This window comes from Eubalaena glacialis, chromosome 15 (genome assembly GCF_028564815.1).
Source record: "Eubalaena glacialis isolate mEubGla1 chromosome 15, mEubGla1.1.hap2.+ XY, whole genome shotgun sequence".
Classification (NCBI taxonomy): domain Eukaryota; kingdom Metazoa; phylum Chordata; class Mammalia; order Artiodactyla; family Balaenidae; genus Eubalaena; species Eubalaena glacialis.
In genome coordinates, this window is record NC_083730.1 from 67531727 (window position 1) to 67559664 (window position 27938).

Genomic DNA, 27938 nt, shown 5'->3' on the forward strand with positions numbered 1-27938 from the left:
ATGGCCTGGACCACTCTGCTCCCCCTCACCCTCCTCACCCTTTTCCCAGGTGACCGGCTGATGGGGTCTCAGGTCACAGCCTGGCAGGGCACCTGGGCTCCTCTCCTGCCTTCCTCCTGGGTTCAGTGCCGGCTCTCAGCTCAGGGTGACTGCTTTCTGTCTCTCTCCTTCCATGGTCCTGGTCGCAGTCAGTGCTGACCCAGCTGGCCTCGGTTTCGGGGGCTCTGGGACAGACGGTCACCATCCAGTGCTCTGCGGGCAACAACAACCTTGGCAGGAACTATGCCAGGTGGCTCCAGCAGGTGCCGGGCGGGGACCCCACGCTGGTGGTCTTCGCAGATAGCAGTCGGCCCGCGGGAGTCCCTCCCCGCTTCTAAGGCTCCAGGTCCAACAGCACGGCCTCCTTGACCATCTCCAGTCTCCAGCCCGAGGACGAGGCTACTTATTCCTGTGGCACACGTGACCACAGCCTCAGCGTGCCAACAGAGCTCCAGGGTCGCGGGCAAGTGGGGCAGAAACCTGCTCCCCGCTCTCTCTGTGCAACCAAGTGATTCTGTTATCTCCCGCTCCTCTGGCCCCTGGGGCATTGCACCCTGTAACTGTGCCCTGGGCTTCCCAGGATAGGGGGGCCAACAATATGGATCCTTCCCCAGGCTGCGGAGCCCCAGGGGCCCAACCACATCAGTGTGCAGAGCAGAATTTCTGCCCCAGACTCACCTGAATGCTCTAAGCGTCATCTGAGTTTGTAAATCCTATGTTATAAAGGGGTTAGAGAAATCCCCCAGTATCTACCAATCTCCCTCACCCATTCCTCAGCTTCCAGGACCTGATGATTGGCAAACATCTGGATGAATGGGGGTGGAGGTGGGGTCCAGCCGGCGCCTCAGGATGGCCACAGGCTCCTTCAGTCTCCAGCCTCTGAGATTTGTTCCTCAGCTCAGAATTCTGCTCCCCCAATTGTCGGTAGACAGGAAGAGTTGATCTGACTCTTAGTAATGACTTCAGAGAGAGGGAGATCCTTGAATCCCCACTGGTAACTAAATACTGGGAAAATGGCATCTTGGGCACAAGGAATTTGGCCAACTCAATTCCTTATGGAAAACAGAACGTTAAGTAAACTTGGGGTATCCCACCTTCAGCTGGTCAGGCATCACACAAGCCTGGAGTTCTGGTGTGTCTGGACCTCCATCCCTCCCGAGGGAGTGAGGGAATCTCTCCCTTCCAGAGCTCTGTTAAATGCCCTAATTAGATTAATCTGATTAAGTAAATTGTTAAAAAGAAGAGAAAGTTTCAGCACTTTCATATACTTTGCCCACAGCTAAGCCTGATTGGATTTGGGGGCTTAGTTCAAATGTTTGAGGGATTGATTATTTCATTCATTCAAGAAGAAAAGTAATTGTTTTAAAAAAGATAAACACTCAAAAGTTTTTCTTCTTGGTACCATCAAAATATCGGAATGACCATGTTAAAAAGCAAATAAGGTCACCCTGTGCTGAGAGTCACACACCCAAATGCCCACACAGGTTAGGGGAAGCTGTAAATGAGCAAATATGGCTCAATGCAGAAACAAAATACCAAAAAAGCCCCCAAACTAAACTAACCACCAGAAACTTACTGAAATTTGTTTATTCATCTACAGTGTGAACATACAACAAACAAAAATATCTCTGATGATGATTGTTTAAAATGCAAAGTGGAAAAATCTTAAAAAGGAAGCACTGACCTATTTTTACTTTGATAATTCATTGTTCACTGATTTGAAATGAGAAACTATCTCATTTTATTTATTTTACGATGGAAAATGACTGCTTACAAATGTAGATCCATGCAAATGTCGATCCATTTACTGTAAAATCCTTCCCCTGCTGTTTCCTCTCAACCTGGTCTTTGCACAGTAGTTGGTACTTTTTCCAAAAAAAAAAGTGAAACAAAGCATGCCCCCCCATGATTTTACATTAAGAGAACATTCCTCCCGTCCCTTCCCTGCCCCCCCATGTCGGATGGGGGAACCCCTCTGCCCTTCTAACCCCACTTCCTCCACCTGAGACTCTTGGGGCTCAGCTGTGGGTCACTTCTGCTCTTAGGAAGATGTTTGATGTTGTTTGGTTGATGGTATAGTCCTGTGTGATTTCAGCAGGGGCAGAAGGTAGATTTTTAGTGGTTCTAGTTAGAGGCAGGGCAGGTGTCATGAGTCTGGTCCCCTCTCAATGGACTGGGGCCTCAATGTGGGCGACATGCATTCAGTGGGGCTCAGGAACCCAATTGGCTGTGTTAGAATTTCCAGCTGGTCACCCAGAGCGAGAGGCTGAAGAGCATGGGCTGCTCATGGGCGCCACTTGCTGCCCACCCCCCTGTGTGCCCACCAGCTGCTGTGTGGGCCGTCACCCCCATGAGAGAAGCACCATTCATTCATTCATTCATTCACGTTGTTACACAATAGTGAATCTATAGGGGAACTGTATTACCTAAGGGTTGTACATTCAGTGATGAATACAGAGAAACGGTCCCTGTCCTCGCACAGATTGTGGTCAGGAGAAGAGTGATGCACACAGATAAACCTGGATAAATGCTTTGACAAAAATGAAAATAGTGTGTAGGAGAGCAAGATGGGGGGAGCCTGCTTATCTGGGGCAGTCAGGTAAGACTACAGAGGAGGTGACATTGAAATTAGCACCAAAGGAAGGAGGCTAGTTCTGAGAGGACCAGGAGATTGGACGTGGGGCAGCTTGAGGCCATGCAGAGGCTCATGGGAGCCAGAGGCATGTTTGCTCCATCCTGTGTTTGTGAGACAGGAGCCCCAGTGCGCACCCAGCTGCTCAGGGCCACGCAGTTCACATGGGTCACTTCAGCCATAGTCACAGGCCAGTGCAGAGCCAAGGGGAGGAAACATAGACTCCAGCTTCTGGTGAGAGGACAAGCCCGGGTGACAAGGGGCCTTGTGGGGCCATCTTGGAACAGTCTCTGGATTCGTTTGCTAGGGCTGCAGCAATAAGTTGTCACAGACGGGGCGGCTTAAACAACAGAAATTTATTGTCTCAAAGCTCTGGAGGCTGGAAGTCCAGGATCAAGGTGTGGGCAGGGTTGGTTCCTTCTGAGGGCCGTGAGGGACGGATCTGTTCAAGGGATCTCTGTCTTCTCTCTCTGTCACTTCAGATGGTCTCCCACTCTGAGTGTCTGTCTCTGTGCCCACATTTCCCCTTCTTTTTATTTTTTATTTATGTTTTTGGCCGAGCCGTGCGACTTGTGGGATCTCAGTTCCCCGGCCAGGGATCAAACCCAGGCCCTTGGGCTTCCCTAGTTGCGCAGTGGTTAAGAATCCACCTGCCAATGCAGGGGACACAGGTTCGAGCCCTGGTCCAGAAAGATCCCACGTGCCTCAGAGCAACTAGGCCCGTGTGCCACAACTACTGAGCCCACGTGCCACAGCTACTGAAGCCCGCATGCCTAGAGCCCGTGCTCCGCAACAAGAGAAGACACCACAATGAGTAGCCTGCGCACCACAACTAAGAGTGGCCTCTGCTCGCCGCAACTAGAGAGAGCCCAGGCACAGTGGCGAGGACCCAACGCAGCCAAAAATAAATAAATGAAATAAAAACCAAACCAAACCAAAACAAAAAAAAACCTCATGCCCTAGGCAGTGAAAGCGCAGAGTCCCAACCACTGGACTGCCGGGGAAGTCACAAATTTCCCCTTCTTGTAAGGACTCCAGTCTTGTTGGATTAGGGCCCACCCTAATGACCTCACTTTAACTTAATTACCTCAGTGAAGATCCTATCTCACAGGAAGGTCACACTCTGGGGTACTGGGGGGGGGGGTTAGAACTTCTACATGAATTTTGGGGGAACACAATTCAACCCTTAACACCCTCCAATGGGTGTGTCCTGTTTCCTGCAAGATGCTGGCTGATCCGCTGGCTGATGAGAAGTAAGATGCAGTCTCACCTCTTCCTTGAGCCCAGCTAACATTTCCTTCCAATCCTTATCTCTGGGGAACGCTAGAAATCAACTCCTTTTCCCTCAACGGTTAGAATTCTGGGGGACGTGGAGCATCTGTCAGCAGTCTGCCAAGATGGCAGCCGGAGAAGGGCAGGGGTTTACAGGATGACGGGGGACATCACGGGCCCAGGCTCAGGGACTGCAGTACAGTGCCACCTTCAGGGCCGTTGCCTCTCCAGCAGGTCCACCAGCCTGACTCTCCAAGAGAGTGTAGGCCCTGTGAGGACAAGGATCTTGCGCTCACATCTGCCATGGCATCTGCGGTGCCTGGCAGGGCAGGAGCAGGGTGGATATTTGTTGAACAGATGGGGAAACAATGATTTCCCCCAGGATTTTGGGCTCTCGCCCCTTTATGCAGAGAAAAGCTTGTTTCCCTCAATGTCTTGGTTTCTGTTTGTGGGCTTCCTCTGTTTCCGGGTGCATATGGATGCCTCCTAAGTGCCTCTGGAGAAATATAGGAGTGGAGTTATAGGAAAGAATGTAGGGCCTGTGTTAGCCTGTTGGGGCTTCCGTAACAAAATGGCACCGACTGGGGGGCTTAACACAACAGAAATTTATTTCTCACAGTCTGGAGGCGAGAGGTCCAAGATCAAGGTGACTTTAGGGTGGGTTTCTGGAGAGACCACTCTTCCTGGCTTGAAGGCAGATGACTGCCTTCTTGCTGTGTCCTCACATATGTGGCCTTTTTGTGTATGTGCAGAGATAGATAGATAGATAGATAGATATGGGAATTCCCTGGTGGTCCAGTGGTTAGGAGTCCGCGCTCCCAGTGCAGGGGGCCCTGGTTTGATCCCTGATCAGGGAACTAGATCCCACATGCAGCAACTAAGACCGGGGCAGCCAAATAAATAAATAAATATTAAAAAAAAAAAAAAGTAAGATTAAAAAATAACAAATAAAAATAAAAATTAGATATATGAGAGATACAGATAGATTAATAGATGATAGATGGATAGTTAGGTAGCTAGATAATAGGTAGACAGACAGACAGACAGATAGACAGAGTGAGCTCTGGTGTCTCTTTCTGTTCTTATAAGGACACCAGTCGTATAGGATTAGGGCCCAACCCTTATGACTTCATTTAACCTTAATTACTCCCTTAAAGGCTCTACTTTTAAATAGAGTCACATTGGGGGTTAGGGCTTCAACATATGGATTTGGGGGAACACAATCCAGTCCATAACTGGGCCAAAGTGTCTGCTTAGTGAGCTGGAGAACGGGGAGCAGACGATGCTGAGTGCCCTTTGCAATGCAATTCTGACATCAGCTACATGGAGTTAGGTCAACTGTCACAAGTTAAGGGCACAGCCCCTTCTCCCCAAAAAATAACACTGCTCATTTCAGATTGCAAGCTCAGATAGTCCCAGGCCACCTGTATTTCTGACCAATTGGCCACAGATCTGGGGGGGGGTCCCCAAACCCCCTCAGGCTGAATGACTTTGTAGAAACACAGAACTCAAGAAAGCTCCATCCTTATGATTCCAGTTTTGTTGTAAAGGCTACAAACCAGGAGCAGTCGAATGAAGAGATGCATGAGGGGCGGTGGGGGTCCCAGTTGTGGGCCTGCTGTGTCCTCAGGATGCCTTGCCCTCCTGCACACCCACAATGCACCAGCCTGGGAGGCTTCCCTGAACCTCTGTGTTCACAGTTTCCACTGGGGTTTCATTACTCAGGACGATTGTGGGACCACTGGCTCTGTGCTTGGACTCAGCCTTGAGCCCCCCTCCCCGCCCTGGGGGTTGTGCTGGTATCCCATGGCCTAAAGCCCTAATCTTTGAATCACACGGTGGGGCTTTCTTCATGGCCAGCCCCCATCCTGAATCACCCATTAGCATAAACTCAGGGGCCCCCATGAATAACGAAGACACTCCTATCACTCGGGAAATTCCAAGGATTTAGAGAGACTCCCTTCCAGGAGCCAGGGACAAAGAGCAGCCAGTTCTTTTCTATACAACCCCTGGTCCCCACACAGCATCTTATTTATGGACCTGAGGATGCAGGTGCAGGTCTGGCCAAGGAGTGGGCCCCCAGGACCACTGAGCTCACTTATGCCTCCTCCCCCGATCCCTGGGGAGACCATCATGAGGAGGAGGGGGCAGAGGGCCAGGGCAGGGCTGAAGTGGGTAAGGCTACTCTACCTCCACCACCACCTGCCCTGGACCCCAGATGGGGGCCCCCTAGATGCTCCCTTCTAGGAAGCTGCTAGTCACTCCAGCTTTACTCCAGGAGGAAATGGGCTGGGTTTGGGTGGAGGGCGTGCTAGGGACATGGGAGTGGACAGAGTGGCCCCCTCACCCCAGGGCCCCTTACACTTTCTGCAGCACCAAGCAGGTGTTTTCCACTCTGAGTACCTGTCCTCTCTTCCCAGTTCACCAGGCACATAAATGTGCACAAGAACCTTATTCTGTGGGGCTCATCTTCTTCAGGGGGATGTTGAGGTCACCCCCTCAGGGACTCGAGCCTGGCCTCCTGGGCACTGGCCCGTGAACTCCAAGCAGGTGCTTCCTCCCTAAACGCTTCCATGGGGCCAAGGCAGGAGCCGCAAAGGCCACCATGGGGCCGTCCCCCTAACCGACAACGCAAACCCAAGAAGTGTGGGATGGCCACCGGGAACTGGGCGTGCAATGGCTCCACCCCTGGGAGGGCGGAGGAGGGTACTGGTGCAGCCCCGCGAGGGCCCGGGGCCCCAATGCACACTGGAGGCAGAGCGCTGCTCGGCTGCACCATGTCCTGGACCCCCGTCCTGCTGGCACTCCTGGCCCACTGCACAGGTGAGAACCCCCAGAGCTCAAGGCCCCCGGCCCCTTCCCTCGCCCTGCTTTGCCCTGGATGCCCACGTGCTTCTGTGTCCCCAGCTTGTGGCCCTCAGCCGGTGCTGAATCAGCCGCCATCCGTGTCCTCGTTCCTTGGAACCACGATCCGCCTGGCCTGCACGCTGAGCAGCGACCATGATGTCGGTGTTCACAGCATCTACTGGTACCAGCAGAGGTCCGGCCACCCCCCAAGGTTCCTGCTGAGATATTTCTCCCACTCGGACAAGAACCAGGGCCCCAAGGTCCCCCTTCGCTTCTCTGGCTCCAAAGACCTGGCTAAGAACACGGGGTATTTGAGCATCTCTGATCTTCAGCCGGAGGATGAGGCTGTGTATTTCTGCGCTGTGGGGGTCCAGGGCATGGAGCAGGAGCCGGAGATGGAGAGAGAGAGGAGGGAAGAAAGGGAGTCTGCTGCTCCAGTCTCCCAGGCACCCTAGGACACACTTACCTTGAACTAAAGGCAGAAGGGCACACATCCCCGAGGGGAGGGTGGTGTGGCGAGGAGGGTGGGGCCTTGGGCTGCCCCAGGTGAGGAGAAGCTCCTGGAAACCCCTTTGGAGGCTGGATTCGGGAATTAAATCTGCTTGTGTCTTGGGAAGTTGTTTTGCTGGGTGGTCTGAATTTGTTCCAGGGAGGCCCCAGATGTTCTGCGAACAGTCAGAATGAGTGGGACGCACCCAAGACCCAACCAGGGTGAAGGTCCCAGGAGACCTGGCCAGTCACGGTCTGCTTGGCCAGAGCCCCTGGTCTTGTGGGTCCTGGGAGGCAGGGGGCTGCCATAGCATCTTGGGGGATGCCCCTGCCAGGGACAGGACCCCCTATTGTCACCTGATTGTGCACGGGGTAAAAAGCTTAGAAAATGCCTTCATTGGGCCTCTGGGGAGGAGAGCTGTGCCCAGTGATAGGGGTGATCTAGGTCCTCTGCTGGGCCAGATGGCTCTTTGTTATAGGGGGGCTGTCCTGTGCACTGCAGGATGTCGAGCAGCATCCCTGGCCTCTACCCACCAAACACCCTCCTGCCCCTCGTTATGCCAACCAAAAATGTCTCCAGGCATCACCAAAGGCCCCCAAGGTGGCAAAACCACCCCACCTGAGAAACACTGGTCTAGGAGAGAGAAATGCATTTCCTCTTCTGTGCAGGAAAGCGGCAGGGCTGGCAAATATTTTCTGTAAAGAACCACGTAGTAAATATTTTTGGCTTTCTGGGCCATATGATCTTTGTGGCAACTACTCATTTCTGTCCTTATGGCTCAAAAGCAGCCACAGACAATACATGAACACGCGGGCATGGCTGTTTCCTATTACACTTTATTTACAGAAACAGACAGAGCTGGGCTGGATGTGGCACTCAGGCCGTACTTTGCTGACCTCTGCTCCAGAGAAACACCCAGTTCCTGCCTCTAGGTTTCAGCCAAACCATACTCGGTGGGGTGATCAAGGTCACCCTCAACTCCTCCTGCCTGAGGACTCCAGGATACTAACCCTCTGGACCCTTGGAAGACCCGGGGCAGGAGAGATACAAGGGGTGTGTGTGGCCTTGCCAATGAGCTTGTTGGGTAAAGAGGGAACGGTGGGTTCCTGCTACCCTGGCCCACATCTGCACCCTGAGCCCCTGGGTGGTGAGTCAGTGTGTGCCCTGCAGAGAGGGACCCTGTACACCCACGTCCACACCACATGTGGACATGCCTCCCACTCAGAGAGGTGCCAGGTAAACCATCTCCCCTGTGATCCAAACTTGGCTGAGAATGTCCATTTATCATGGCTGAAAAGACCCCGAAGGGTACATTCATGTCAATATCAGCCCTTCCACGTGTGGCCTGAGTCGCCTGTAAAACAGTGGTCTCAGCTGCGGCCAGTTCTCAGCACCCTTTGGGCTTCCACTCTCTGAAATGCACTGAGTTCTTCCTGCATGAAGCCTTTGCCTCCTGGAAGGGGCCTCCAGGCCCAGGTTTCCAAAGGCCATCGAGGTGGTCTCCAAAGAACTCTGTCACCTGCTTGTAACATGCTCTTCTCTTGCTTTCATCCTTTGTGATTCTGGGATTCCAAGCCATGACAAAAAACCCAGAGAGCAGGGAATCAGGTCAGCTCCTCCATCATCCCAGCACCCCTGCCCCACCATACTCCTGGAGGATGGGACCTTGGACCCAGGTCTCGGGCCAGGCAGAGCGTGAGTCTTAGCTCTGGTCAGCCTCGGAAGGGTCATTTGGATTCTAGGTCAACATTTCCAGTGTTGTTTGTAAAGAGGACAATAATAGCACCAATTAATTTCTATAAAGTGCTTAACCTGCACTTGACTGTAACACGTGCTCAACAAATTAGTGGTATCATTTCCTCATCAGTCACCAGGCCTGGCCTCCCCCTTGTCTAAACCTTTCCTTTAGTCTGAGTCATTTCTTACCCGGCCATCATCTGGCCTCCTGACCATCATCCTGCTGCAGCCTGGACCCTCCACTCCTCATCTTTATTACTCCTAGATCCAGCCTTGCCTGCACTCCTCTGCTCTAGCCTTGATTGTCTCCCACCCTCAAAGGTACGGATGCAAGCCATATCTGCCGTTTCCAATTTTCTGGTGGCTACATTTTTTTTTTAAAGATAAAAAGAAACAGATGAAATGATGTTTAATAGCATATTTTATTTAAACCAATGCATTTCAAATATTATCATTTAAACATGCAATCAATGTACAATTAGTTATGAGATGGTTAACTCTTTTTTCATACTAAATCTTCAAAACCCAGTGTGTATTTTATACTCGGGGCTCATCTCAATTTGGACCGGCCACATTCCAAGTGGTCCACAGCTGCCTTGGCTGCGACAGGACAGTACAGGTTGAAGGGGTAAAATTCAGACTCCATGTTGTGACACAGCCTTTGGAGACTGGCCCAGATTCTGTCCCAAGTCCCATTTCTTGTGCGCCGCCCTCACCATCTGTTTCTGCTGATGCTCTTGGTTGCCTCCAAACCTCTGCCCAAGCCATCTACTTGCCAGTGGACTTCCTGTTCCTTTGCCGTGTCCTCCAGCTGGCTGCACCAACTCTGGGGTCTGCTGTTATCTCCACTGTCACTCTTTGGGCAAGACTTCCCTGACCTCTTTATGCAGTTATTAACTTCCTGTGATGTGCAAACATCGTGTTTTCCTAACTATATTTAGCGCCTGCTGCGCAGCTCTGAATTTAGTTTGCAAGTCTCTCTCCTCTACTAATCCATAAATTCTCAGTGGGAAGGACCTCTTCATCTCATTTTCTGGGTCTGATATACACTGATAATGGAGTTGAGTAAATGGATGTATATACGAATGCACGACTGAATGAATTCTTGGGTCCCAAAGACCTCACCATTCTGGGACCCCATTAGACAGCTGGGGTCACTGTGATTCCCTAAAAAGGGAAAACTTGCAAATCCGGTGATTATATCCAGTAACCAGGAGTGATGTGGAAGGAAAAGATTGGAAAAGGTCTATGCAGGGAAGGGAACATTTGGGAAACTTTCTGAATTGTTAATGGAGGCTAGAGATGTTGGAGAGGGTGGGGTTCCCAGATTGTTGGGATTTGCTGCCTGGTACCCAAAGAGCTCCCCCACCCCCAAGTATCACAACAGGGCTCCTGACTGTGATACAGAACAGGGACGCAGGCATGCTGAGAGCTGTGGTCTGTGCACAGAAATGCTTGACGCTGCTCCCAGGTCTGATCCAGAAACACAGAACCCAGCAGGCTTGGACATGTCACCAGTGGTACTGAAGACCAGAGGCCCGAACATTCTGACCTGAGTTAGACCTCCAGATCCTCAGAGGAGAGGATCTGAGGACGGCCCAGGGGTCTTGGGGGATGGAACGTGCCAGTCAGACAGAGTGAAAATGCAAGGGCTCTCCGTGCACACAGAGGCCGGTGTGGTTGTGATGGGATTGGCAAGATGAGCTGGGGCAGGTGGCCCCACATAAAGAGGGGGGTGGGATTAACACTGAGAGGCCCTTTAGGGCATGGAGGGCCCTTGCGTCTTATTCTACGTTGCATCACAAAAATTTTGTGATGCACGCCCAATGCCCAAATCCATTCATTCACGACAGGATGTAAAACGAGGATATTTTCATTCTAGCAAAACTATGAAGAAAACGTCCCCTCCTCAATGATTTAGGCACCCAAGGGACTGTTCGCATAGTAAAGGCAGGATAAATGTTTGATCTTTTTCCCCTTTATTTACCAGTCATAGAAATCACAAGTCAGTATGCCAGCATCTTCCAGGTTCGTGGGTATAAGATACTTGAGGTGGGTATAAGATATTTGAGGTGTTTAAATCCATTGCAATTATGGTAAGTTGTTCTGTCTTTGGGCAGCACAAGCCCATTCAAATTGGTGTCTAACCAGGAACATGACAATGTGTCAAAAACAGTCCATTTACTTTTGTCTTTAAAAAATTTGTGCCAAGATACCTTCATTCCAGCTAATTCTCTGAAGGATGATTTTTTTTTTTTTTTGGCGTGTGGATCTTTATTATTGTTGTTGTTGTTTTCTTTTTAAAAAATTTTCCCATTCATTTTTTATTAATTTTTATTTTATATTGGAGTATAATTTATTTACAGTGTTGTGTCAGTTTCAGGTGTACAGCCAAATGATTCAGTTATACATATACATATATCCATTCTTTTTCAGATTCTTTTCCCATTTAGGTTATTGCAGAATACTGAGTAGATTTCCCTGTGCTACACAGTAGGTTCCCGTGGATCATCTATTCTACAAACAGCAGTGTGTATACGTCAATACCAAACTCTCAATTTATCACTCCCCCCAACGTTTCTCCCTTGATGAACATAAGTCTGCTCTCGAAGTTTCTGCTCCTGAGTCTGTTTCTGTTTTGTATACAAGCCCACCTGTATCGGTTTTTTTTAGATTCCACATGTAAGTGATATCATATGACATTTGTCTTTCTCTGTCTGACTTCACTTAGTATGATGATCCCTAGGTCCATCCATGTTGCTGCAAATGGCATTATTTCATTCTTTTTTATGGCTGAGCAATAGTCTCTTGTGTGTATATGTATATATACACACACACACACCACATCTTCCTTAAAAGGACAATTATTATAACACCCTAAATGGAGAAAGAGCACAAGAAGGTGAAAATTTTGAAATCCTCCATGTGATACTGGTAGTTACTAAGCCAGGATCCCAAATAGTTTACTCACCCAAAAGAAGAAAAATTAAGGATAAGTTCAGGATAACAGTACCCACCTTACACCACTCTCTCAAAATTAAAGAAATAAAAATAAAAAATTTAAAGCTCTGTTCCATGCCCTCAAGGCATAATGGTGCCGGAGGCCGGGAGTTGTGAGCAGGGTTCTCCTCCGCGGGACTATTTGGACTGCAGCTGAGGGAGGTGGTGCTGGGAGGGTGGTCGTCCTCACAGGCCGACCACGACCGCTCCTCTCCCTCCCTCCACTTCCAGTGACTGCCGTCCACCTGGGGAGTCTGCAAAAGCCCCTCAAACCCGAACCCTCCTCTCATTTCCTGCATCTCATCAGTACGTCCTTGACCCAGAAACGCGGCTTCCCGAGGTTCTACCCTCCGACAATCCAGTTCAACCTCAGCTTCAGTTCAGCGGACGTCAGAGCTGTCCCTGGGAATCGCCCCTCCGGCCGCGGTGACCACCGATGGCCTCCATCACCCACTGGACAAGTGCAGACACCGCGTACCAAGGCCGCCAGGGGGCAGTGAAGAGTGCCCTTTACACCCCGTTACGCCATGTGGGTCCACAGGCTGGCAGCGGCGGCATCACCTGGGAGCTTGTAAAAAATGCCACGTGTCCCGGTCACCCCAGACCTGCTGAGTCTGAACCCGCGTTTTCACAAGATCCCTGGCGGTTCCACGCACGTGAAAGTCTCAGAGCACTTCCTGCGCCCTTGTCATCTGGTTCAACCTCACTAAGGCACTCTCACTCAAACCACCCATGTGGTCAAGCAGGTGATGCTCTGGAGATGCTTCTCAGGAGCACCTGGAAACCAGAAGCAACGTAACAGATGTGCCTGTACGCACAGAGCACGCTCACCTCCCACGGTTGACCTCTGGCTCCTTCTGGCTCAGAAGCGCAGGCCCTTCCCTCCCACTCAGACCCGGATGTTTGGGCATTTCGACCACCCTCCAGCTGTGGCTTCCCAGCCCTGACTCCCGGATTGCAGCTGCCCTCCTGGCAGCCCCCGCCCCCGCGTCCACTTTCCCCTCCTGGGATGAGCCCCCGCACCACACCCCTCACGCTCCACTTTCTCAGCCCTCACCTGACGGAAACTGGAGGCCTCTCCCTGGAGGGGCTATTGCTGCGGCCTTGGTTTCCTCAATCCCACGGACCACCCCTCACTCTGAGCTTTGCCGCCCAGGGAAACAGACAGGGATATGGCGCTGCCAGCAGCACCTCTTCCTCCGTCAAAACTGCCTGCCGCAAGGACCACTGGACGAGTGGGACTGGTTTGTTTCTTGTGAATCTGTGTAGACCCAGGCCTGAGAGATGCCTGAAATGCAAACGACCCTCCATAAAAGGGATGAATGTTCCCAGGGAGGTGTGACCAGGGCCAGGCGGCAGTGCCGCAGGCATCGGAGAGCAACCGGAAGGAGGGGGCTCTGCTCCTGTTTCTGCTCTGAGCCGCCTGAAGGGGGCGCCCACGGCGGGAGGCACGTATGGGGCCAGTTCTGGGGCCCTGACCACATCTCAGAGCCAAAGGCAGAGCCAGCCTTCCCTGAGGCAGGAGGGCAGAGGGAGAAGCCCTGCGGGGTGTGGGGAGCCCAGCGAGATGGCCGCGCCACTAACTGGGACCAGCACCTCAGATGCACAGGGAGCCCACAGCAAAGACAGGAGGGGTCAGGTTTGCATGAGCCGCAATGAGAGGGTCTGGGAGGCCCTGCCCAGCTCCAGGCGCAGAAGGCAGAGCTCAGGGCGTCTCCACCATGGCCTGGACCCCTCTCCTGCTCCCCTCCTCACTCTCTGCACAGGTGCTGCGCACCGTCCCCCCCGCCAACCGCAGCCGCTGCAGGATCAACCTGAGGGTGAGAGCCCCTGGGAATGGGCCTTCATCTTCAAGTCCCCTCTCCCCTCCTCTCTCTCTTTTTTTAAAATATTTATTTATTTATTTAACTAAGACGCGCCAGGTCTTAGTTGCAGCACGTGGGCTCCTTAGTTGCGGCCTGTGAAATCTAGTTCCCTGACCAGGGATCAAACTCGGGCCCCCTGCATTGGGAGCGCAGAGTCTTAGCCACTGGACTATCAGGGAAGTCCCCTCTCCTCCTCTCTTACAGGCTCCACGGCCTCCTATGAACTGACCCAGCCGTCCTCAGTGTCAATAGCCCCCGGAACAAGGTCAGGATCACCTGCTCAGGAGGTAACGTCATGCATAAAGATGCATCTTGGTACCAGCAGAAGCCGGGCCAGGCCCCTGTGCTGTTCGTCTATTACAATAGCAACCGGCCCTCAGGGATCCCTGACCAATTCTCTGGCTCCATTCAGGGAACACAGCCATCCTGATCATCAGCGGGGCCTGGGCCGAGGACAAGGCTATTACAGTGCCATCTACCATGGCAGTGGGAGCCGTGACTCATGGTGACGTGACAGACGGGGACTCAAGGCACGAAAGTGCCCACCCCAGCCTGGTGCTCCTAGTCCACGCCCACCCCTCCCCCACCGCCTCCACCCTGGACCAAGAAGGTTCTACTCCTTCTCAACCCAAAGTCACATCACTGCACCTAAACAAGGCCCTAACTTTCAGTGTCCTTGTCTGGGAAACAGGAATCATAATGACCATCCATGGGATGAGCTGTGTGAGCCAGGGTTCTCTAGAGAAACAGAACCAGCAGGATGTGTGTATCTATAAATAGAGAGAGATTTATTTTAAGGAATTGCTCACGTGGCTGTGGAGGTGTGAGTCCAAAATCTGCAGGATGGACCGGCAGGCTGGAGACCCAGGGAAAAGGGGCAGTGAATCCGTCTGCTGCAAAATTCCTTCTAGCTCTGGGGAGGTCAGTCTTTGTTCTACTCAGGCCTTCAGCTGATTGGATGAGGCCCACCCATATTAGGGAGGGTAATCTGCTTTACTCAAAGCATCAATTTCATGTTAATCCACTGATTTCAATGTCAATCTCATCCAAATAAACCCTCACAGAAACATCCAGAATAATGTTTGACCAAATATCTGGGCACTGTGGCCCAGCCAAGTTGACACATAAAATTAACTCTCACACTGGCCTTAAATAAACAAAGGTGACTACAGCGTCACTCTCACGTCGAATGAAACCTCCAGACCTCTGGGCTTTGGAGAATGTTTTCAACCTTCCACAATAGCGGAGACCACCCCCAGAGAAGGGCTTGGGAGTCATACAGCAGATCTAGTGATCCCAAGAACCTGGAATTTTCTAGAACGTTCACACCTGGGACTTGGAGAAGATGGACCCACGTGTCTGCTCTGGAGACGACTTGGGAGAGAGGAGTCCTGGTGGCCACAGGAGGAGTCTCTGGGGCCTGTGGGATGGAGAGTGGGCAGGATGCTGACCAGCAGGAGGCAGGGGGCGCCCTCTGACACGGGAGCAGGGCAGAAGTGACTGGACATGACACACCCCTCCGCTCCAGGGGAGATGGGTGGGGGCGGGGCACAGAGGAGCCAGGGACCCTGAGCAGGGGGTCTGCTGAGCAGGAGAGCTGGACCCAGACCTCTCTGGCTCAGCCTGAATCCAGCCCTCGGCCATTCTCGGTCCAGGGAGGGTGTGGGGACAGGCCCGGGCGGCCAGAGCTGCAGCTGTACCAGCTGGGAAGGCCCTGCCTATCCCCCGAGGGTCTCCAGGGACCAGCCAGACCCGGATTTCCGACCATGGCCACCACAGGAATATGTGGTCTGTAGCAACAGCAGGTGCAGGGCAGGTTATGGGGAGTAGCTGGGGTCACTGAATTCAGGGACAGCCCCTTCTTCTCCCCAAGACCTGGGGCTGTCCTCGGGGGAACCACAGCTTCTGGGCCCCGGGCAGTGGGTGAGTGTCACACCCACATAGGGGTGCTGTGAGGGAACAGCTTCAGCCTGGACCCTGGCAGGAACCCCACCCCAGGCCCCAAGGTACAAGGAACCCAGGTATGAGGCTGGAGTGGGCCAAGCACCACAATGGGGAGAAGCTGGACTGGATCAGGGCCTCCCAGGGGCTCCCCTATACCCCACGTCACGTGTCAGGGCACCCGCACCCAGTTACCGTTCAGTGCCGGCCCATCTTCCCGAGGACCGTGAGGTCTTGGGATGCAGTACCTGGCCTCGGGGATGCCCAGTCAGTCTGTGTGGGACATGAGGATCTAAGCAAAGTCACATCGGTCCACGGAGTCTGACCTCACGGTGGCCTTCTTGAACTCCCTGTGATATGAGGAAGTCAGTCTGTCCGCTACAGCATCCCATGACCGCGGTAGGACAGATGCCAACAGGATGTCTGGGATGGCCCAACTCCACTAGGGCATGTGGCATCTATGAAATTCACTCTGGGGGCCCCTGGGGAGAGCCTCACAGAGATGGACAAACCATCAGGACCTGAAGCAAAGAGTGGTTTCAAACACGAACTCCATCCAGTTTGAACTTGAACTCAAGTTCAAACACAAACTGGACGTGCAAGGGCAGATTTGACAAGGAGCGCCATCTCCTACAAACAACTGGACCAGGACTGCGTTTTCCAAAGGTTTTCCTATCAAAAGCCCCAGTAAGAAATGCATTTCCCATCACTATCCAGAGTGTATCTATGTTTTCGGGTAACTGAGGCAGGACCCCACAAACCAGCTGCCCTCCCCCGGCGCGGACGCTGTCTGTTCTCCGTCTGCTCTGGATGACCTCACTGTTGCGGGACTCTGGCTGCATCTGACTGAATTGGTTCCACAACCTCTGGGAGTTGCAACGCAAAATTTGAAAAGTGGCAGTTGAATAGCATCAGGGATTCGTTTGTTTTTTGATGGCCGATGGTTTTCCCAAGCCACACCAGATGGGCCAGCTCCCAATGATGATAATAAGAAATGTAATAATTACAGTCATCCTCCATCTGTGTTGAGCGTGGAGCACTTCCCAGTTTAAAAAGCACTTTGAAAGTACAAATCCCGTCTGATTCCACTTATATGAAGTCCCTAGAGGGGTCAAAATCATAGAGACAGAAAGCAGAATGGTGGTGGGGAATTCCCTGGCGGTCCAGTGGTTAAGACTGCTTCCACTGCAGGGGGCTCGGGTTCGATCCCCAGTTGGGGAACTAAGATCTCGCAGGCTGCTCAGGATGGCAAAAAAAAAAAAAAAAAAAAGCAGAATGGTGATTCCCTGCGGCTGGGGAGGCGGATGGGAAGATTGTGTTTAATGGGGACAGAGTGTCAGTTTGGGAAGATGTAAAAGTTCTGGATGTGGATGGTGGTGATGGTTGCACAACCATGTGAAGGGACTTAATGCCACTGAATTGTACACTTAACAGTGGCTAAAATGGTAAATTTTATGTTATGTATAGCATTCCTGAGGCATCACTGCTGGCAGCACCAGCACAGAGCCAGGCCCTCGCTACCCAAGGTGGGCTCAGTGCCTCTTTTCTGCCCACCGCCCACCCCACCCCAAAGCACAGGGTCCCTGGGCGATGATGCATCCAGATGTTGGGGAAGCAGGCAGGCTCCCCTGGAGGGGAGAGGGAAAGGGGGGCCTCACAGAAGTCCCCGCTGTGCACCAGACACTCTACTCGTGGTGGTGACCTCTGGATAAACTCTATGAGCGTGTGTGTGTGTGTGTGTGTGTGTGACACGACGGGGCGGGGGGAGTGAGACCATGAGGTGCTGAACACAGCTCATTAAACCCACCATTTTATAATGAAATCACAATTCCCTGACTTGAAACTGGCTTCTTGCTAAACCTGCACCTGTTTCCTCCCCTCTCACCACCCCCGCCCAAGGCTGGTCGGAAGAGAAGCCCCAGCCTCACCCGGCTAAACTCAGGCCTCGGCCGCTCCTGTTCCGCTGGCACTCGGCCGCCTTCCTCGGCCCCTCCAGGCCCCAGGGAGATGCTAAACAGGCGCCCTTGGGAACTAGGGCAGGAGCAGATGTGTCCCACCCAGGGTCCCAGAGGTGGGGCCGGCAGGGGCTGCAGTGTGAGGCAGTTGAGCCTGGATCCTGACCACAGCAGAGCAGTTGGCGGGTGGCCCTCGTGGGAGAGGCCCCAGGAGTAACGGCCATGGGCCCTGGAGGGGGCCGGGTGCTGGGGGCAGGGACAGAGAAGACCCAGGCAGAGGCCAGGGCCATGTGGGCCAGGACGCACTGGGACGGCTACCGCCAGAGAGGGGAGCCGGGGGCACCTGCCAACACCCCTCCAGGGAGCCCACGCCAGCGGGTCGGCCAGAGGTGCCTTTGACCTGAGGGCACATGAGGCCCAGGACAGGCCAGTTGGGCTGTGAGGCCCCCAGGGGTCAGAGCTGTGTCCCCAGGCACAACTGGCTTCTAATAGTGCTGGGCCTGGCCGTGGGCGCCCATGGCCTGCTGCCCCCAACGCCAGCACCGCGGAGCACGGCCCCCCACAAGGAAACCCGGGCAGGAAGCAGCCCTTGGAGCCTGTGGCACAGGTAAGGGGCCAAGGGAATCATGGGGGGATATGAGGGTCCCTGCAGGCAGAACTGGGAGTGGGGACAGAGAGCGGGTGAGGGGAGAGGGGCGAGAAGGGAGCATCAGCTGGAGAGGAGGGGCCTGGGCAGACGGTGGCTTTATTTGAAGGGTTGACATTTTGTCCAGTGTGGATTTGTTTGCATTAATTTTTATTTTTTTATATTGTATTAAAATATTTATCTGAATTACTGAGTTTTTTGGCACCCCTTACATTTTGTACCCAAGACTAGTGCCTCGCCCACCTCGCGCTGGTCCTCGGGGTAGAGCAGGAACAGGGAGGCAGGGGCAGGAGGGGGCAGTGGCTGCTGTCATCCTGGGCTCCCTGGGGCTCCTCTTAGCTGGTGAGCCACCTCCTCGCCCTTCCCCTGGCTGGGCAGGCTCTGGAGCACCAGGGCGCAAGCTCTGGCTGAGGCTGTGTGGTGAGGGGACCTTCCCTGGTGACCCCGCGTCCCCCAGCCAAGGACCACCTCCTGCGACTGGTCCCTGGGAGCCCAAGCCCACCAGGGTGCAGGCACCTCCATGAGAAAGGCCTGGGCGAGGGTCCGTGGGGGCCGCAGTCTGCCCCTGCCGCTGCTGTGTGACCCTGGCCCCCTCCTCTCTGCTTGTGGTGGGAGGTCCCTGGACAAACTGCTGAGCATCTGGGACCATTTGTGATGATCAGTGACACAGCAGCACATTCATCATGGGCACTGACCATTTAGGGGCAGAACATCCCTCTCAGCGGCCCCACAAGGCAGGTCCCACTGTCACCCCCAATTTACAGGGATAGAGGCCCAGAGAGGCGAGGCAACTGCCCAAGGTCACACAGCTGGTTCTGACTCCAACGCCCAAGCCTCCAGCTGTCCCCATCCCTATCCCCTAAACAGACCCGGCTGACAAGTCCGCCTCTCTGAGCCTCAGTTTCCCCCTCTGCAAAGTGAAGGGTCCTAGTTGGATGAGGGCCTTGCAGCCTGACGCCTGCCCCAGTGATGCTGGGGCTGCGGTGGTGAAGGTCTGGGACGGGAGGAGTGGAGTCTGCGGCACCAGCAGCACAGCCGTGGAGGTGGGTGGGTGTCTGTGAGTGTCAGGTCGGGGCCGGCACTGCAGCATCCGATGGGGACTGCACAGCGAGGGCAGGATCCAGGAGAACACGAGGAGAGACAGACCTCCATCAGGTCAGGCCCCAACTCAAGGTCCAGGGAAGAGGGGCCCGGCGACAACCACCACATGCAGCGTGATGCCTTCAGGACAGAGGGGGCCCCACTGGGGTTGGAGTTCAGGTCAAGGGGTCCACCTGGGCAAGGCAGCACAGGCACAGAACCCTCAGGAAGCGCTCAGGGGTCCACAGGGCTGCGGCACGTGGGTCTGAGAAGAGGCTAGAGGGGCGGCCAGGCCCAGACGTGGAGGACCTGTCCCTGGAGGATAGACTTCATCTGGGGGGTCCTGGGAGATGTTTGCAAGGAAATGTGACTGGAGTTGGGTGGGTGGGAGGGGGCGGGAAATCAGAACTAGAGAGGCCTCAGGGAGGGGGGTGTTGTCATGGGCAGAGTGGACAGAGAGCTTGGCTTTTTTGCTGAATGGTTAAGAGAATGCTGTGTCCTGTATTTTAACAAAATGGTCCAAGAGAAGGGATGGTCTGCAAGAAGTTGGTCTCCCCCGAGATGTCCACTCACCCGACAGGCCACTCAGGGTCTCAGGGTGGGCCTGAACCAAGGGGGTCATGTCCAGGCATAGGGCAGACCCATGGACCATTTTAGGAGAAGTAAGATGGGGGGGGGGATGCCCGAGCTGGTCTTACAGATCCAGGGCGCTGACCTGTGATGGGGGGGCTCCAGGCAAAGGGAGCAAGGGGTGCTGAGGAGGAGAGTTGAGGTGCACTGACCCGCAGGGAGCTTCCAGAGCCGGGGAGAGCGGGGTGCAGACCATGGGGGTCTTGTAACCCGGTCCTTTATCCTGGGGTCCATGAGGAGTCATTGAGGGATTTAAGTGGGGCACTGTCAGAGTCAGGTTTGTGTTTTGGAAAAATGGCTCCAGATCAGAGACCAGTGTGAGGGCAGATTAGAGAATGGAGAAGGGACGTGGAGAAGGGGCTTTGGCCAAAGCCTGTGCCTTGGGGATGGAGAGGAGGTCCACGGTAACCAGGTACCAAGATCACCTATGAAATTGCCAAGTGAATTTAAAGTGATGTTATCAGAGTGCTGACGGGGAGGAACGGGCACAGTCATGGACTGTCAGTGGGAGGCTGAATTTCTGGAACAAACAATTTCTGGAATAACATACCAAGATTCATAAAAACATACATTCCTTTTAATCAAGTAATTCCACCTCTAGACATTTATCTTGATGGTATAATCAGAACTTCAGCTAAATACTATAAGTGTGTTCCTGGGGAAGAAGTAGAAACAACCTAAATGTCCAATGACAAGGGAAGGTAAAATAAACTACGGTACATTCATGGTAGGGAGTATTACACAGTCATTTGATATGATTTTTTTGACAACTGTAATGACATAATAAAGATTTGTATAAACAGGCTGCAATATGGCATACTAGCACACTGCTTTTGTTTTATTTCGATTTACAGAGTAAAATTCATCCTTTTTGGTATTAGCAGTTGTAGAAATTTTAATAAAACTATAGAGTTGTGTGACCCTCACAACAATCAAGATACAGAATATTTCCACCCCCCACCAAAATTTCCCTGCGCCCTCTGTGTAGTCAATCCCTTTTTCTGCCCCAACCATGGAAACCACTGATCTCTTTCTGATCCTATAGTTTTGCCTTTTCGAGATATAAACGGCATCATGCAGTATGTAATCTTTTTTTAAATTAAACTTTTTATTTTGGGATAATTGTAGGTTCACATGCAGCTGTAAGAAATAATACAGAGGGATCCCATCTACCCTTCACCTAGTTTCTCCCAACGGTAATATCTTGTAAAATAAAAAATCACAACCAGGATATTGACATGGACGCAGTCAAGGTACAGAACATTTCCATCGCCACAAAGATTCCTTTCTAGCCACGCCCACTTCTCTCCCTCCCAAGCCCCTGCTAACTCTGGCAACTACTAATTTGGTCTTCTTTTCTAATTTTGTCCTTTCAAGATTGTTCTATAAATGGAATCATACTGTATGTACCCTTTTGGGACCGACTTTCTTTCTTTTTCTTTTTTTAAAAAATTTTTATTGCAGTATAATTGATTTACAGTGTTGTTAATTTCAGGTGGACAGCAAAGTGAATGAGTTATAGATACACATAGGTCCACCCTTTTTTAGATTCTTTTCCCTTATAGACCATTACAGAGTATTGAGGAGTGTTCCCTGTGCTATACAGTAAGTTATTATTAGTTATTTATTTTATATTTAGTAGTGTGTATATGTCAATCCCAATCTCCCAATTTATCCCTCCCCCCCTTTGCCCCCTGGTAACCGTGTTTGTTCTCTACATCTGTGACTCTATTTCTATTTTGTAAATAGGTTCATTTGTACCATTTTTTTAGATTCCACATATAAGCAATATCATATGGTATTTGTCTTTCTCTGACTTATTTCACTCAGTATGACAATCTCTAGGTCCATCCCTGTTGCTGCAAATGGCATTATTTCATTCTTTTTTATGGCTGAGTAATGTTCCATTGTATGTATGTACCACATCTTCTTTATCCATTCCTCTGTGATGGACATTTAGGTTGCTTCCATGTCCTGGCTACTGTAAATAGTGCTGCAATGAACATTGGGGTGCATGTGTCTTTTCGAATTATGGTTTTCTCTGGATATATGCCCTGGAAGCGACTTTCTTTACTCAGCATAGTTTTCTGGCTGTTCATCCAGACTGTTGGTTGTACATACTTCGTTCCTTTTTATTGCTCAATATATTCCAAGTACGTAACCATATGAGTCTGGCTTCTTTAGTTCAGTATAACACCTTTGCAATTATCCAATTATCCCCTTTATCTATAGTTTGTTCCTTTCTATTGCTAAGTAGGATTCCATCTATGAACGTATCAGAGTTTATTAACTATTCACCAATTGAGGAACATTTGGGTTGTTTCCAGTTTTTGGCAATGATAAATAAAGCCAGTATATACATTTGCATACAAGTCTTTGTTTGAACATGAGTTTTCATTCCTTGGTTAAATACTTAGGAGTAGGATTTGATTGATCAGAGGGTAAGTGTATGTTTATAAAAAACTACCAAACAGCTTTCCAGAGTGGCTAAAACTTTTTACATTCCCACAAGCAATGTGTATGAGTTACAGTTGCTCTGTATTCTCCCCAGCACTCGGTATTGTCAGTGTTTTAAGAAATTGAGATAAAATTCTTTTAACATAAAATTCACTTTTTTTTTTTTTGGCCGAGTAGCTTGTGGGACCTTAGTTCCCCGACCAGGGATCAAACCTGGGCCCCAGCAGTGAAAACACCAAGTCCTAATGAGTTGACCGCCAGGGAATTCCCAAAATTCACTATTTTAACTATTTTAAAATACACAATTTGGTGACATTTAGTGCGTTCACTATGTTTTGCGACCATCACCACTATCTTTTTCCTGAGTCTATTGATCACCCCAAAAGGAAACCCCAAAGCAGTCCCTCTGCATTCCCCCAATTCACCAGCCCCTGGCAACCAGTAATCTGCTTTCTGTCTCTATGAATTTGCCTATTCTGGATATTTCATATAAATGAAATCATACAATATAAGACCCTAGTGTCTGGCTTATTTCACCTTGCATCATGTTTTCAAGGTTCATCCATGTTGTAGCAGGAGTCAGTACGTCATTCTTTTTAAGGCCAAATAATATTCCTTTTTGTTTATTTATTTATTTATTTATTTATTTATTTATTTATTTATTTATTTTTGGCTGCGTTGGGTCTTTGTTGCTGCGTGCCGGCTTTCTTTAGTTGCAGCGAGCGGGGGCTACTCTTCACTGGGTTGCGCGGGCTTCTCATTGCAGTGGCTTCTCTTGTTGCAGAGCACGGGCTCTAGAGCGCAGGCTCAGTAGTTGTGGCGCATGGGCTTAGTTGCTCCGAGGCATGTGGGATCTTCCCGGACCAGGGCTTGAATCCGTGTCCCCTGCGTTGGCAGGCGGATTCTTAACCACTGCGCCACCAGGGAAGTCCCAATATTCCATTTTATGGATATACCACATTTTGTTTATCTGTTCATTAGTTAATGTGTTATTTCCACCTTTGGGTTATTGTAAATAGTGCTGTTATGTACATTCATGTCAAGTGTGTTTCTGAGTATCTGTCTTCAATTCTTTTGGGTAAATGCCTAACAGTGGAATTGCTGGGTCACATGGTAGCTTTACGTTTAACTTTTGAGGCTGGCCAAACTGTTTTCCACAGTGGCTGCACCATTTTACAATCCTACCAGCAATGCACAAGGGATACAGTTCTCCATATCCTCACCAACACTTGTTATTTCCTTTTTTTATTATTGTTATTTTTATATCCATCCCACTGGCTGTGAAGTGGTATCTCATTGTGGTTTTGATTTGCATTTCTATAATTATTAATGATGTTAAGGGTCTTTTCAAGTGCTTGTCAGTCATTTTTATATCTTCTTTAGGGAAATGTCTCTTCAAGTCCTTTGCCCACCTTTTAAATCAGTTGTCTTTTTGTTGCTTTGTTGAGTCATAAGATTTCTTTATATATTCTGGATACTAGGGCCTTATCAGATATATGATTTTCAAATTATTTCTTCCATTCTGTGAGTTGTCTTTTCACTTTCTTGATAAGGTACTTGGAGGCACAAAAGTTTTGAATTTTGACGAAGTCCAACTTATCTATTCTTTCATTTATTGCTTGTACTTTTAGTGTCATATCTAAGAATCTGCTGCCTAATCCAAGGTCATGAAGATCTACACCTATGTTTTATTCTAAGAGATAGTTTTAGCTTTTACACTTAGGTCTTCGATCAATTTTGAGTTTTTGTGTATGGTATGGGGTAGGGGTCCAACTTCATTCTTTTGCATGTGGATGTCCAGTTGTCCCAACACCATTTGCTGAGGAGATTCTTCCTTTCTTCCTTCCTTCCTCCCTCTCTCTTTCTCTCTCTCTCTCTCTCTCTCTCTCTTTCTTTCTTTCTTTCCCACACCGCAGGGCTTGCAGGATCTTAGTTCCCTGAACAGGGTATCCCCTGCAGTGGAAGCGTGGAGCTCTAACCACTGGACCACCAGGGAATTCCCTGTTCTTTTTCAAGACTGTTTTGCCTATTGGAGTCCTTTGCAATTCCATGTGAATTTTAGGATCAGCTTTTCCATCTCTGTAACAATGACCACCCACTGAGATTTTGATAGGGACTGCATTGGATCTGTAGATCACTTTGGTTAGTATTGTCTTCTTTCAAATACTAACTCTTCCAATCCATGAACGCAGCACATCTTTCCATTTATTTAGGTCTTCTCTAACTTCTTTGAACAACATTTTGCAGCTTTCAGTGTACAGTCTTTCACCTCACTGGTTAAATTTATTCTTAATCGATACCATTGCAAATGGAATTGTTTTCTTAATTGCCCTTTTTGAATTGTTCATTGCTAGTGTGTTGATCACGCACCTGTGTAATTTATTTGCTCTGTATATAAGATCATGTCATCTGTGAATAGAGACTTTGAGTTACTGTCTAGTATCCTTTCTTTTTTAATTAATTAATTAATTAATTTTGGCTGCACCGGGTCTTAGTTTTGGCACGTGGGATCTTCGTTGTGGCAAGCAGGATCTTTAGTTGGGGCACGCAGACTTCTTAGTTGCAGCATGAGGGCTCTTAGTTGAGGCATGCATGTGGGATCTAGTTCCCCGACCAGGGAATGAACCCGGACCCCCTGCATTGGGAGCGTGGAGTCTTACCCACTGGACCACCAGGGAAGCCCCCAGTATCCTTTCATTGCACTTTTTAAATGCACTTCTAGATTGCTTACTTGTGTTATGTATCTAATATTCTTATAATTTTAAAACAATTAAAAATTTAAAGCAAATAATCTTATATTTGCCTCACAAAACCAACCACAGCTAACTGGTCCAGCTTAGCAGGTGGAAAACACACTGGTCTGATCCTCTGGCAGAGATTCTTGCATGCAACAAGCCCCAACTCAATGCTGCATCTTTGTATGAGTTGGGAATTTAAATCAGCAAAGGCAAAACCTGGAACTTCTTGTGGCTTTGGAGGCTCTGAGGGTGGTTCTGTTGTTTCTTAATTATTTTGGGCCTTGTTTTAACTTTAAGGAGTATTTAGGTGCAGAGTCTAAGGACAAAGTTTTCTGGCCTGGGGGTGAGAGCACTCATGGTCACCTGTGACAAGGTGAAGACAGAAAAAGAACTGGAATAGGAGAAAAGTGGTCAGTCTCATGTGGAAGTGGTGAGTTAGTTTCCTGTTGGGCATCCAGCTGGAGATGGTCAGTAGGCAACTTAAGTGGAGATGAGGAAAGGGTTTGAAGCTGGAATAGACTCGAGCCTCATCATGTGGGCACATTGTGGGAAGATGGCAAAGAAGGAGGACCCAGGGAGGCAGCCTGGGGATCAGTAGCCATGCATGGGTCAGGGGAAATGGAAGACAAAGAAGGAAGAAAGTGGGGGTCACAGACATCAAGGAGAACAAAGTCACTGGAAAGAGGGGCCAACCCTATGTTACATCCTGCAGAGACATTAGGTACAACAGGAACTGGGGAGGGACCTTAGACTTGACCCAGATGAGGGCCCTGTTGCCCATCACCTGAGAGATTTCAGGGAGAGATGGGGTGAGAGCCAGAAGGGCCCTGGCATGTCCCAGAATGTAAAACAGTGCTTGGCAGGCAAGTGTTTGGGAGCCATTGTTGGTTGGATGGATGGATGGATGGATGGATGGATGGATGATGGATGGATGATGGATGGATGGATGGATGATGGATGGATGAATGGATGGATGGATGATGGATGGATGGATGGATGATGGATGGATGATGGATGGATGGATGATGGATGGATGATGGATGGATGGATGATGGATGGATGGTTGATAGATGGATGGGTGGATGATGGACGGATGGATGGATGATGGATGGATGGATGGATGGATGATGGATGGATGGATGGATGGATGATGGATGGAAAAACAGATGGACAGAAAGACAATGATCTGAAAGATCCAAGAAGGCTTCATGAAAGAGGAGGAACTGAACTGCATCTCAATGAGTTGAGACAACAGGGCAGGGGGCCCCCAAATGACCTGGTGTCCACAGGCCCAGGGAGGAAGCTGCCTGGCTGGACTGTGGGAAATTATGGGGGAAGGAACACCCAGAAGCCCTAAAATGAGGCCAGGAGAGGTCGGGCAGGTCCAAGCCAGCTCAGGACTCACTCTGCCACACCACATGGCCACCCGAGGGGACTCGGCACTCAGCAGCACCATCAGCACTGAGGATTCAGTGGTCACAGGACAGCCTCAGAGTGGGGGGGACACACTGGGTGACAAGGTGTGGGTGGCTCCTGCCTCAGACAGGCGGCTGGGCGTGGGGACACCCAGGGGCGCCCCAGCCTCTGGGGGGCTGGCTGCCCACGCCCCCCCAACCTGAGGACACAGCCCTGCCTGCTACAGCCCTGTTCCCGTCATGCCCAGCAGGTCCCCGCTCCGGCCCGGCCCCCGGGGGACAGGCCCCAGGTGCTCGCCCGGCGGGTTTTGGTCCGAGTCTCAGTCACCGTGGTACGTCTTCGGCGGCGGAACCCAGCTCACCGTCCTAGGTAAGTGACTCTCACGTCTTTCCCAGCCTGTCCCACCCTCTGCTGTCTTGGGAAAGTCACTTTTTTCTCTCTGGGGGCTGCTTCCCCTCTGCCCTCCCAGCTTAAGGACCGACCCCCACCTTTCTCCTTGGGGCCTGGGGAGGCAGGTTGGTCTTGGGGTAACCAGCAGGAAGGACCCCAACTGCAGGAGCAGCCACCTCCAGAGTCCGACAGGGATCCTAAGGAGGGAGGAGAGCTGATTTGGTTACACACGGGGACACTGAGGCTGCACATGGGGCGGCTTGGCCGGGTCACCTGGGAGAGTGAAGTGGAACAGCTTCTGGGGGGCTGTCTGCTGTCCAGGGGCTGAGTGGGAGGGGGGACAGAGAAGGCAAGCAGGGCCACCATGGGGACAGTCACAGAGGCCATGATGGGGGTGGGCAACCCTGGACCCTCCCCTGCATCGCACACCCCCTCCTCTGTCACACAGGTCAGCCCAAGTCTGCGCCCTCAGTCACTCTGTTCGCGCCCTCTACTGAGGAGCTCAGCGCCAACAAGGCCACCCTGGTGTGTCTGATCAATGACTTCTACCCGGGCAGCGTGACGGTGGCCTGGAAGGCAGGCAGCACCACCATCACCAGGGGTGTGGAGACCGCCCAGCCCTTGAAACAGAGCAACAACAAGTATGCAGCCAGCAGCTACCTGGCCCTGACGGCCAGCGAGTGGAAATCTTACGACAAGGTCAGCTGCCAGGTCACGCACGAGGGGAGCACCGAGGAGAAGACAGTGGCATCCTCAGGGTGCCCTTAGGTCCCTGGATCCCCCACCCTCCGGGGCCTGGAGCC

At 51.2% G+C, this 27938-nt stretch overlaps 1 protein-coding gene and 1 pseudogene across 1 annotated transcript; both read left to right on the forward strand.

The window, feature by feature from the left end:
- LOC133075542 (immunoglobulin lambda-1 light chain-like) lies at positions 1-27903 on the forward strand (annotated as a pseudogene).
- LOC133075543 (immunoglobulin iota chain-like) lies at positions 6721-7245 on the forward strand. Its single transcript, XM_061169837.1, has 2 exons — positions 6721-6766; positions 6851-7245. Exons 1-2 carry the CDS (start codon positions 6721-6723, stop codon positions 7243-7245), a joined length of 441 nt encoding a protein of 146 aa, XP_061025820.1.
- Positions 27904-27938: the final 35 nt, after the last annotated feature.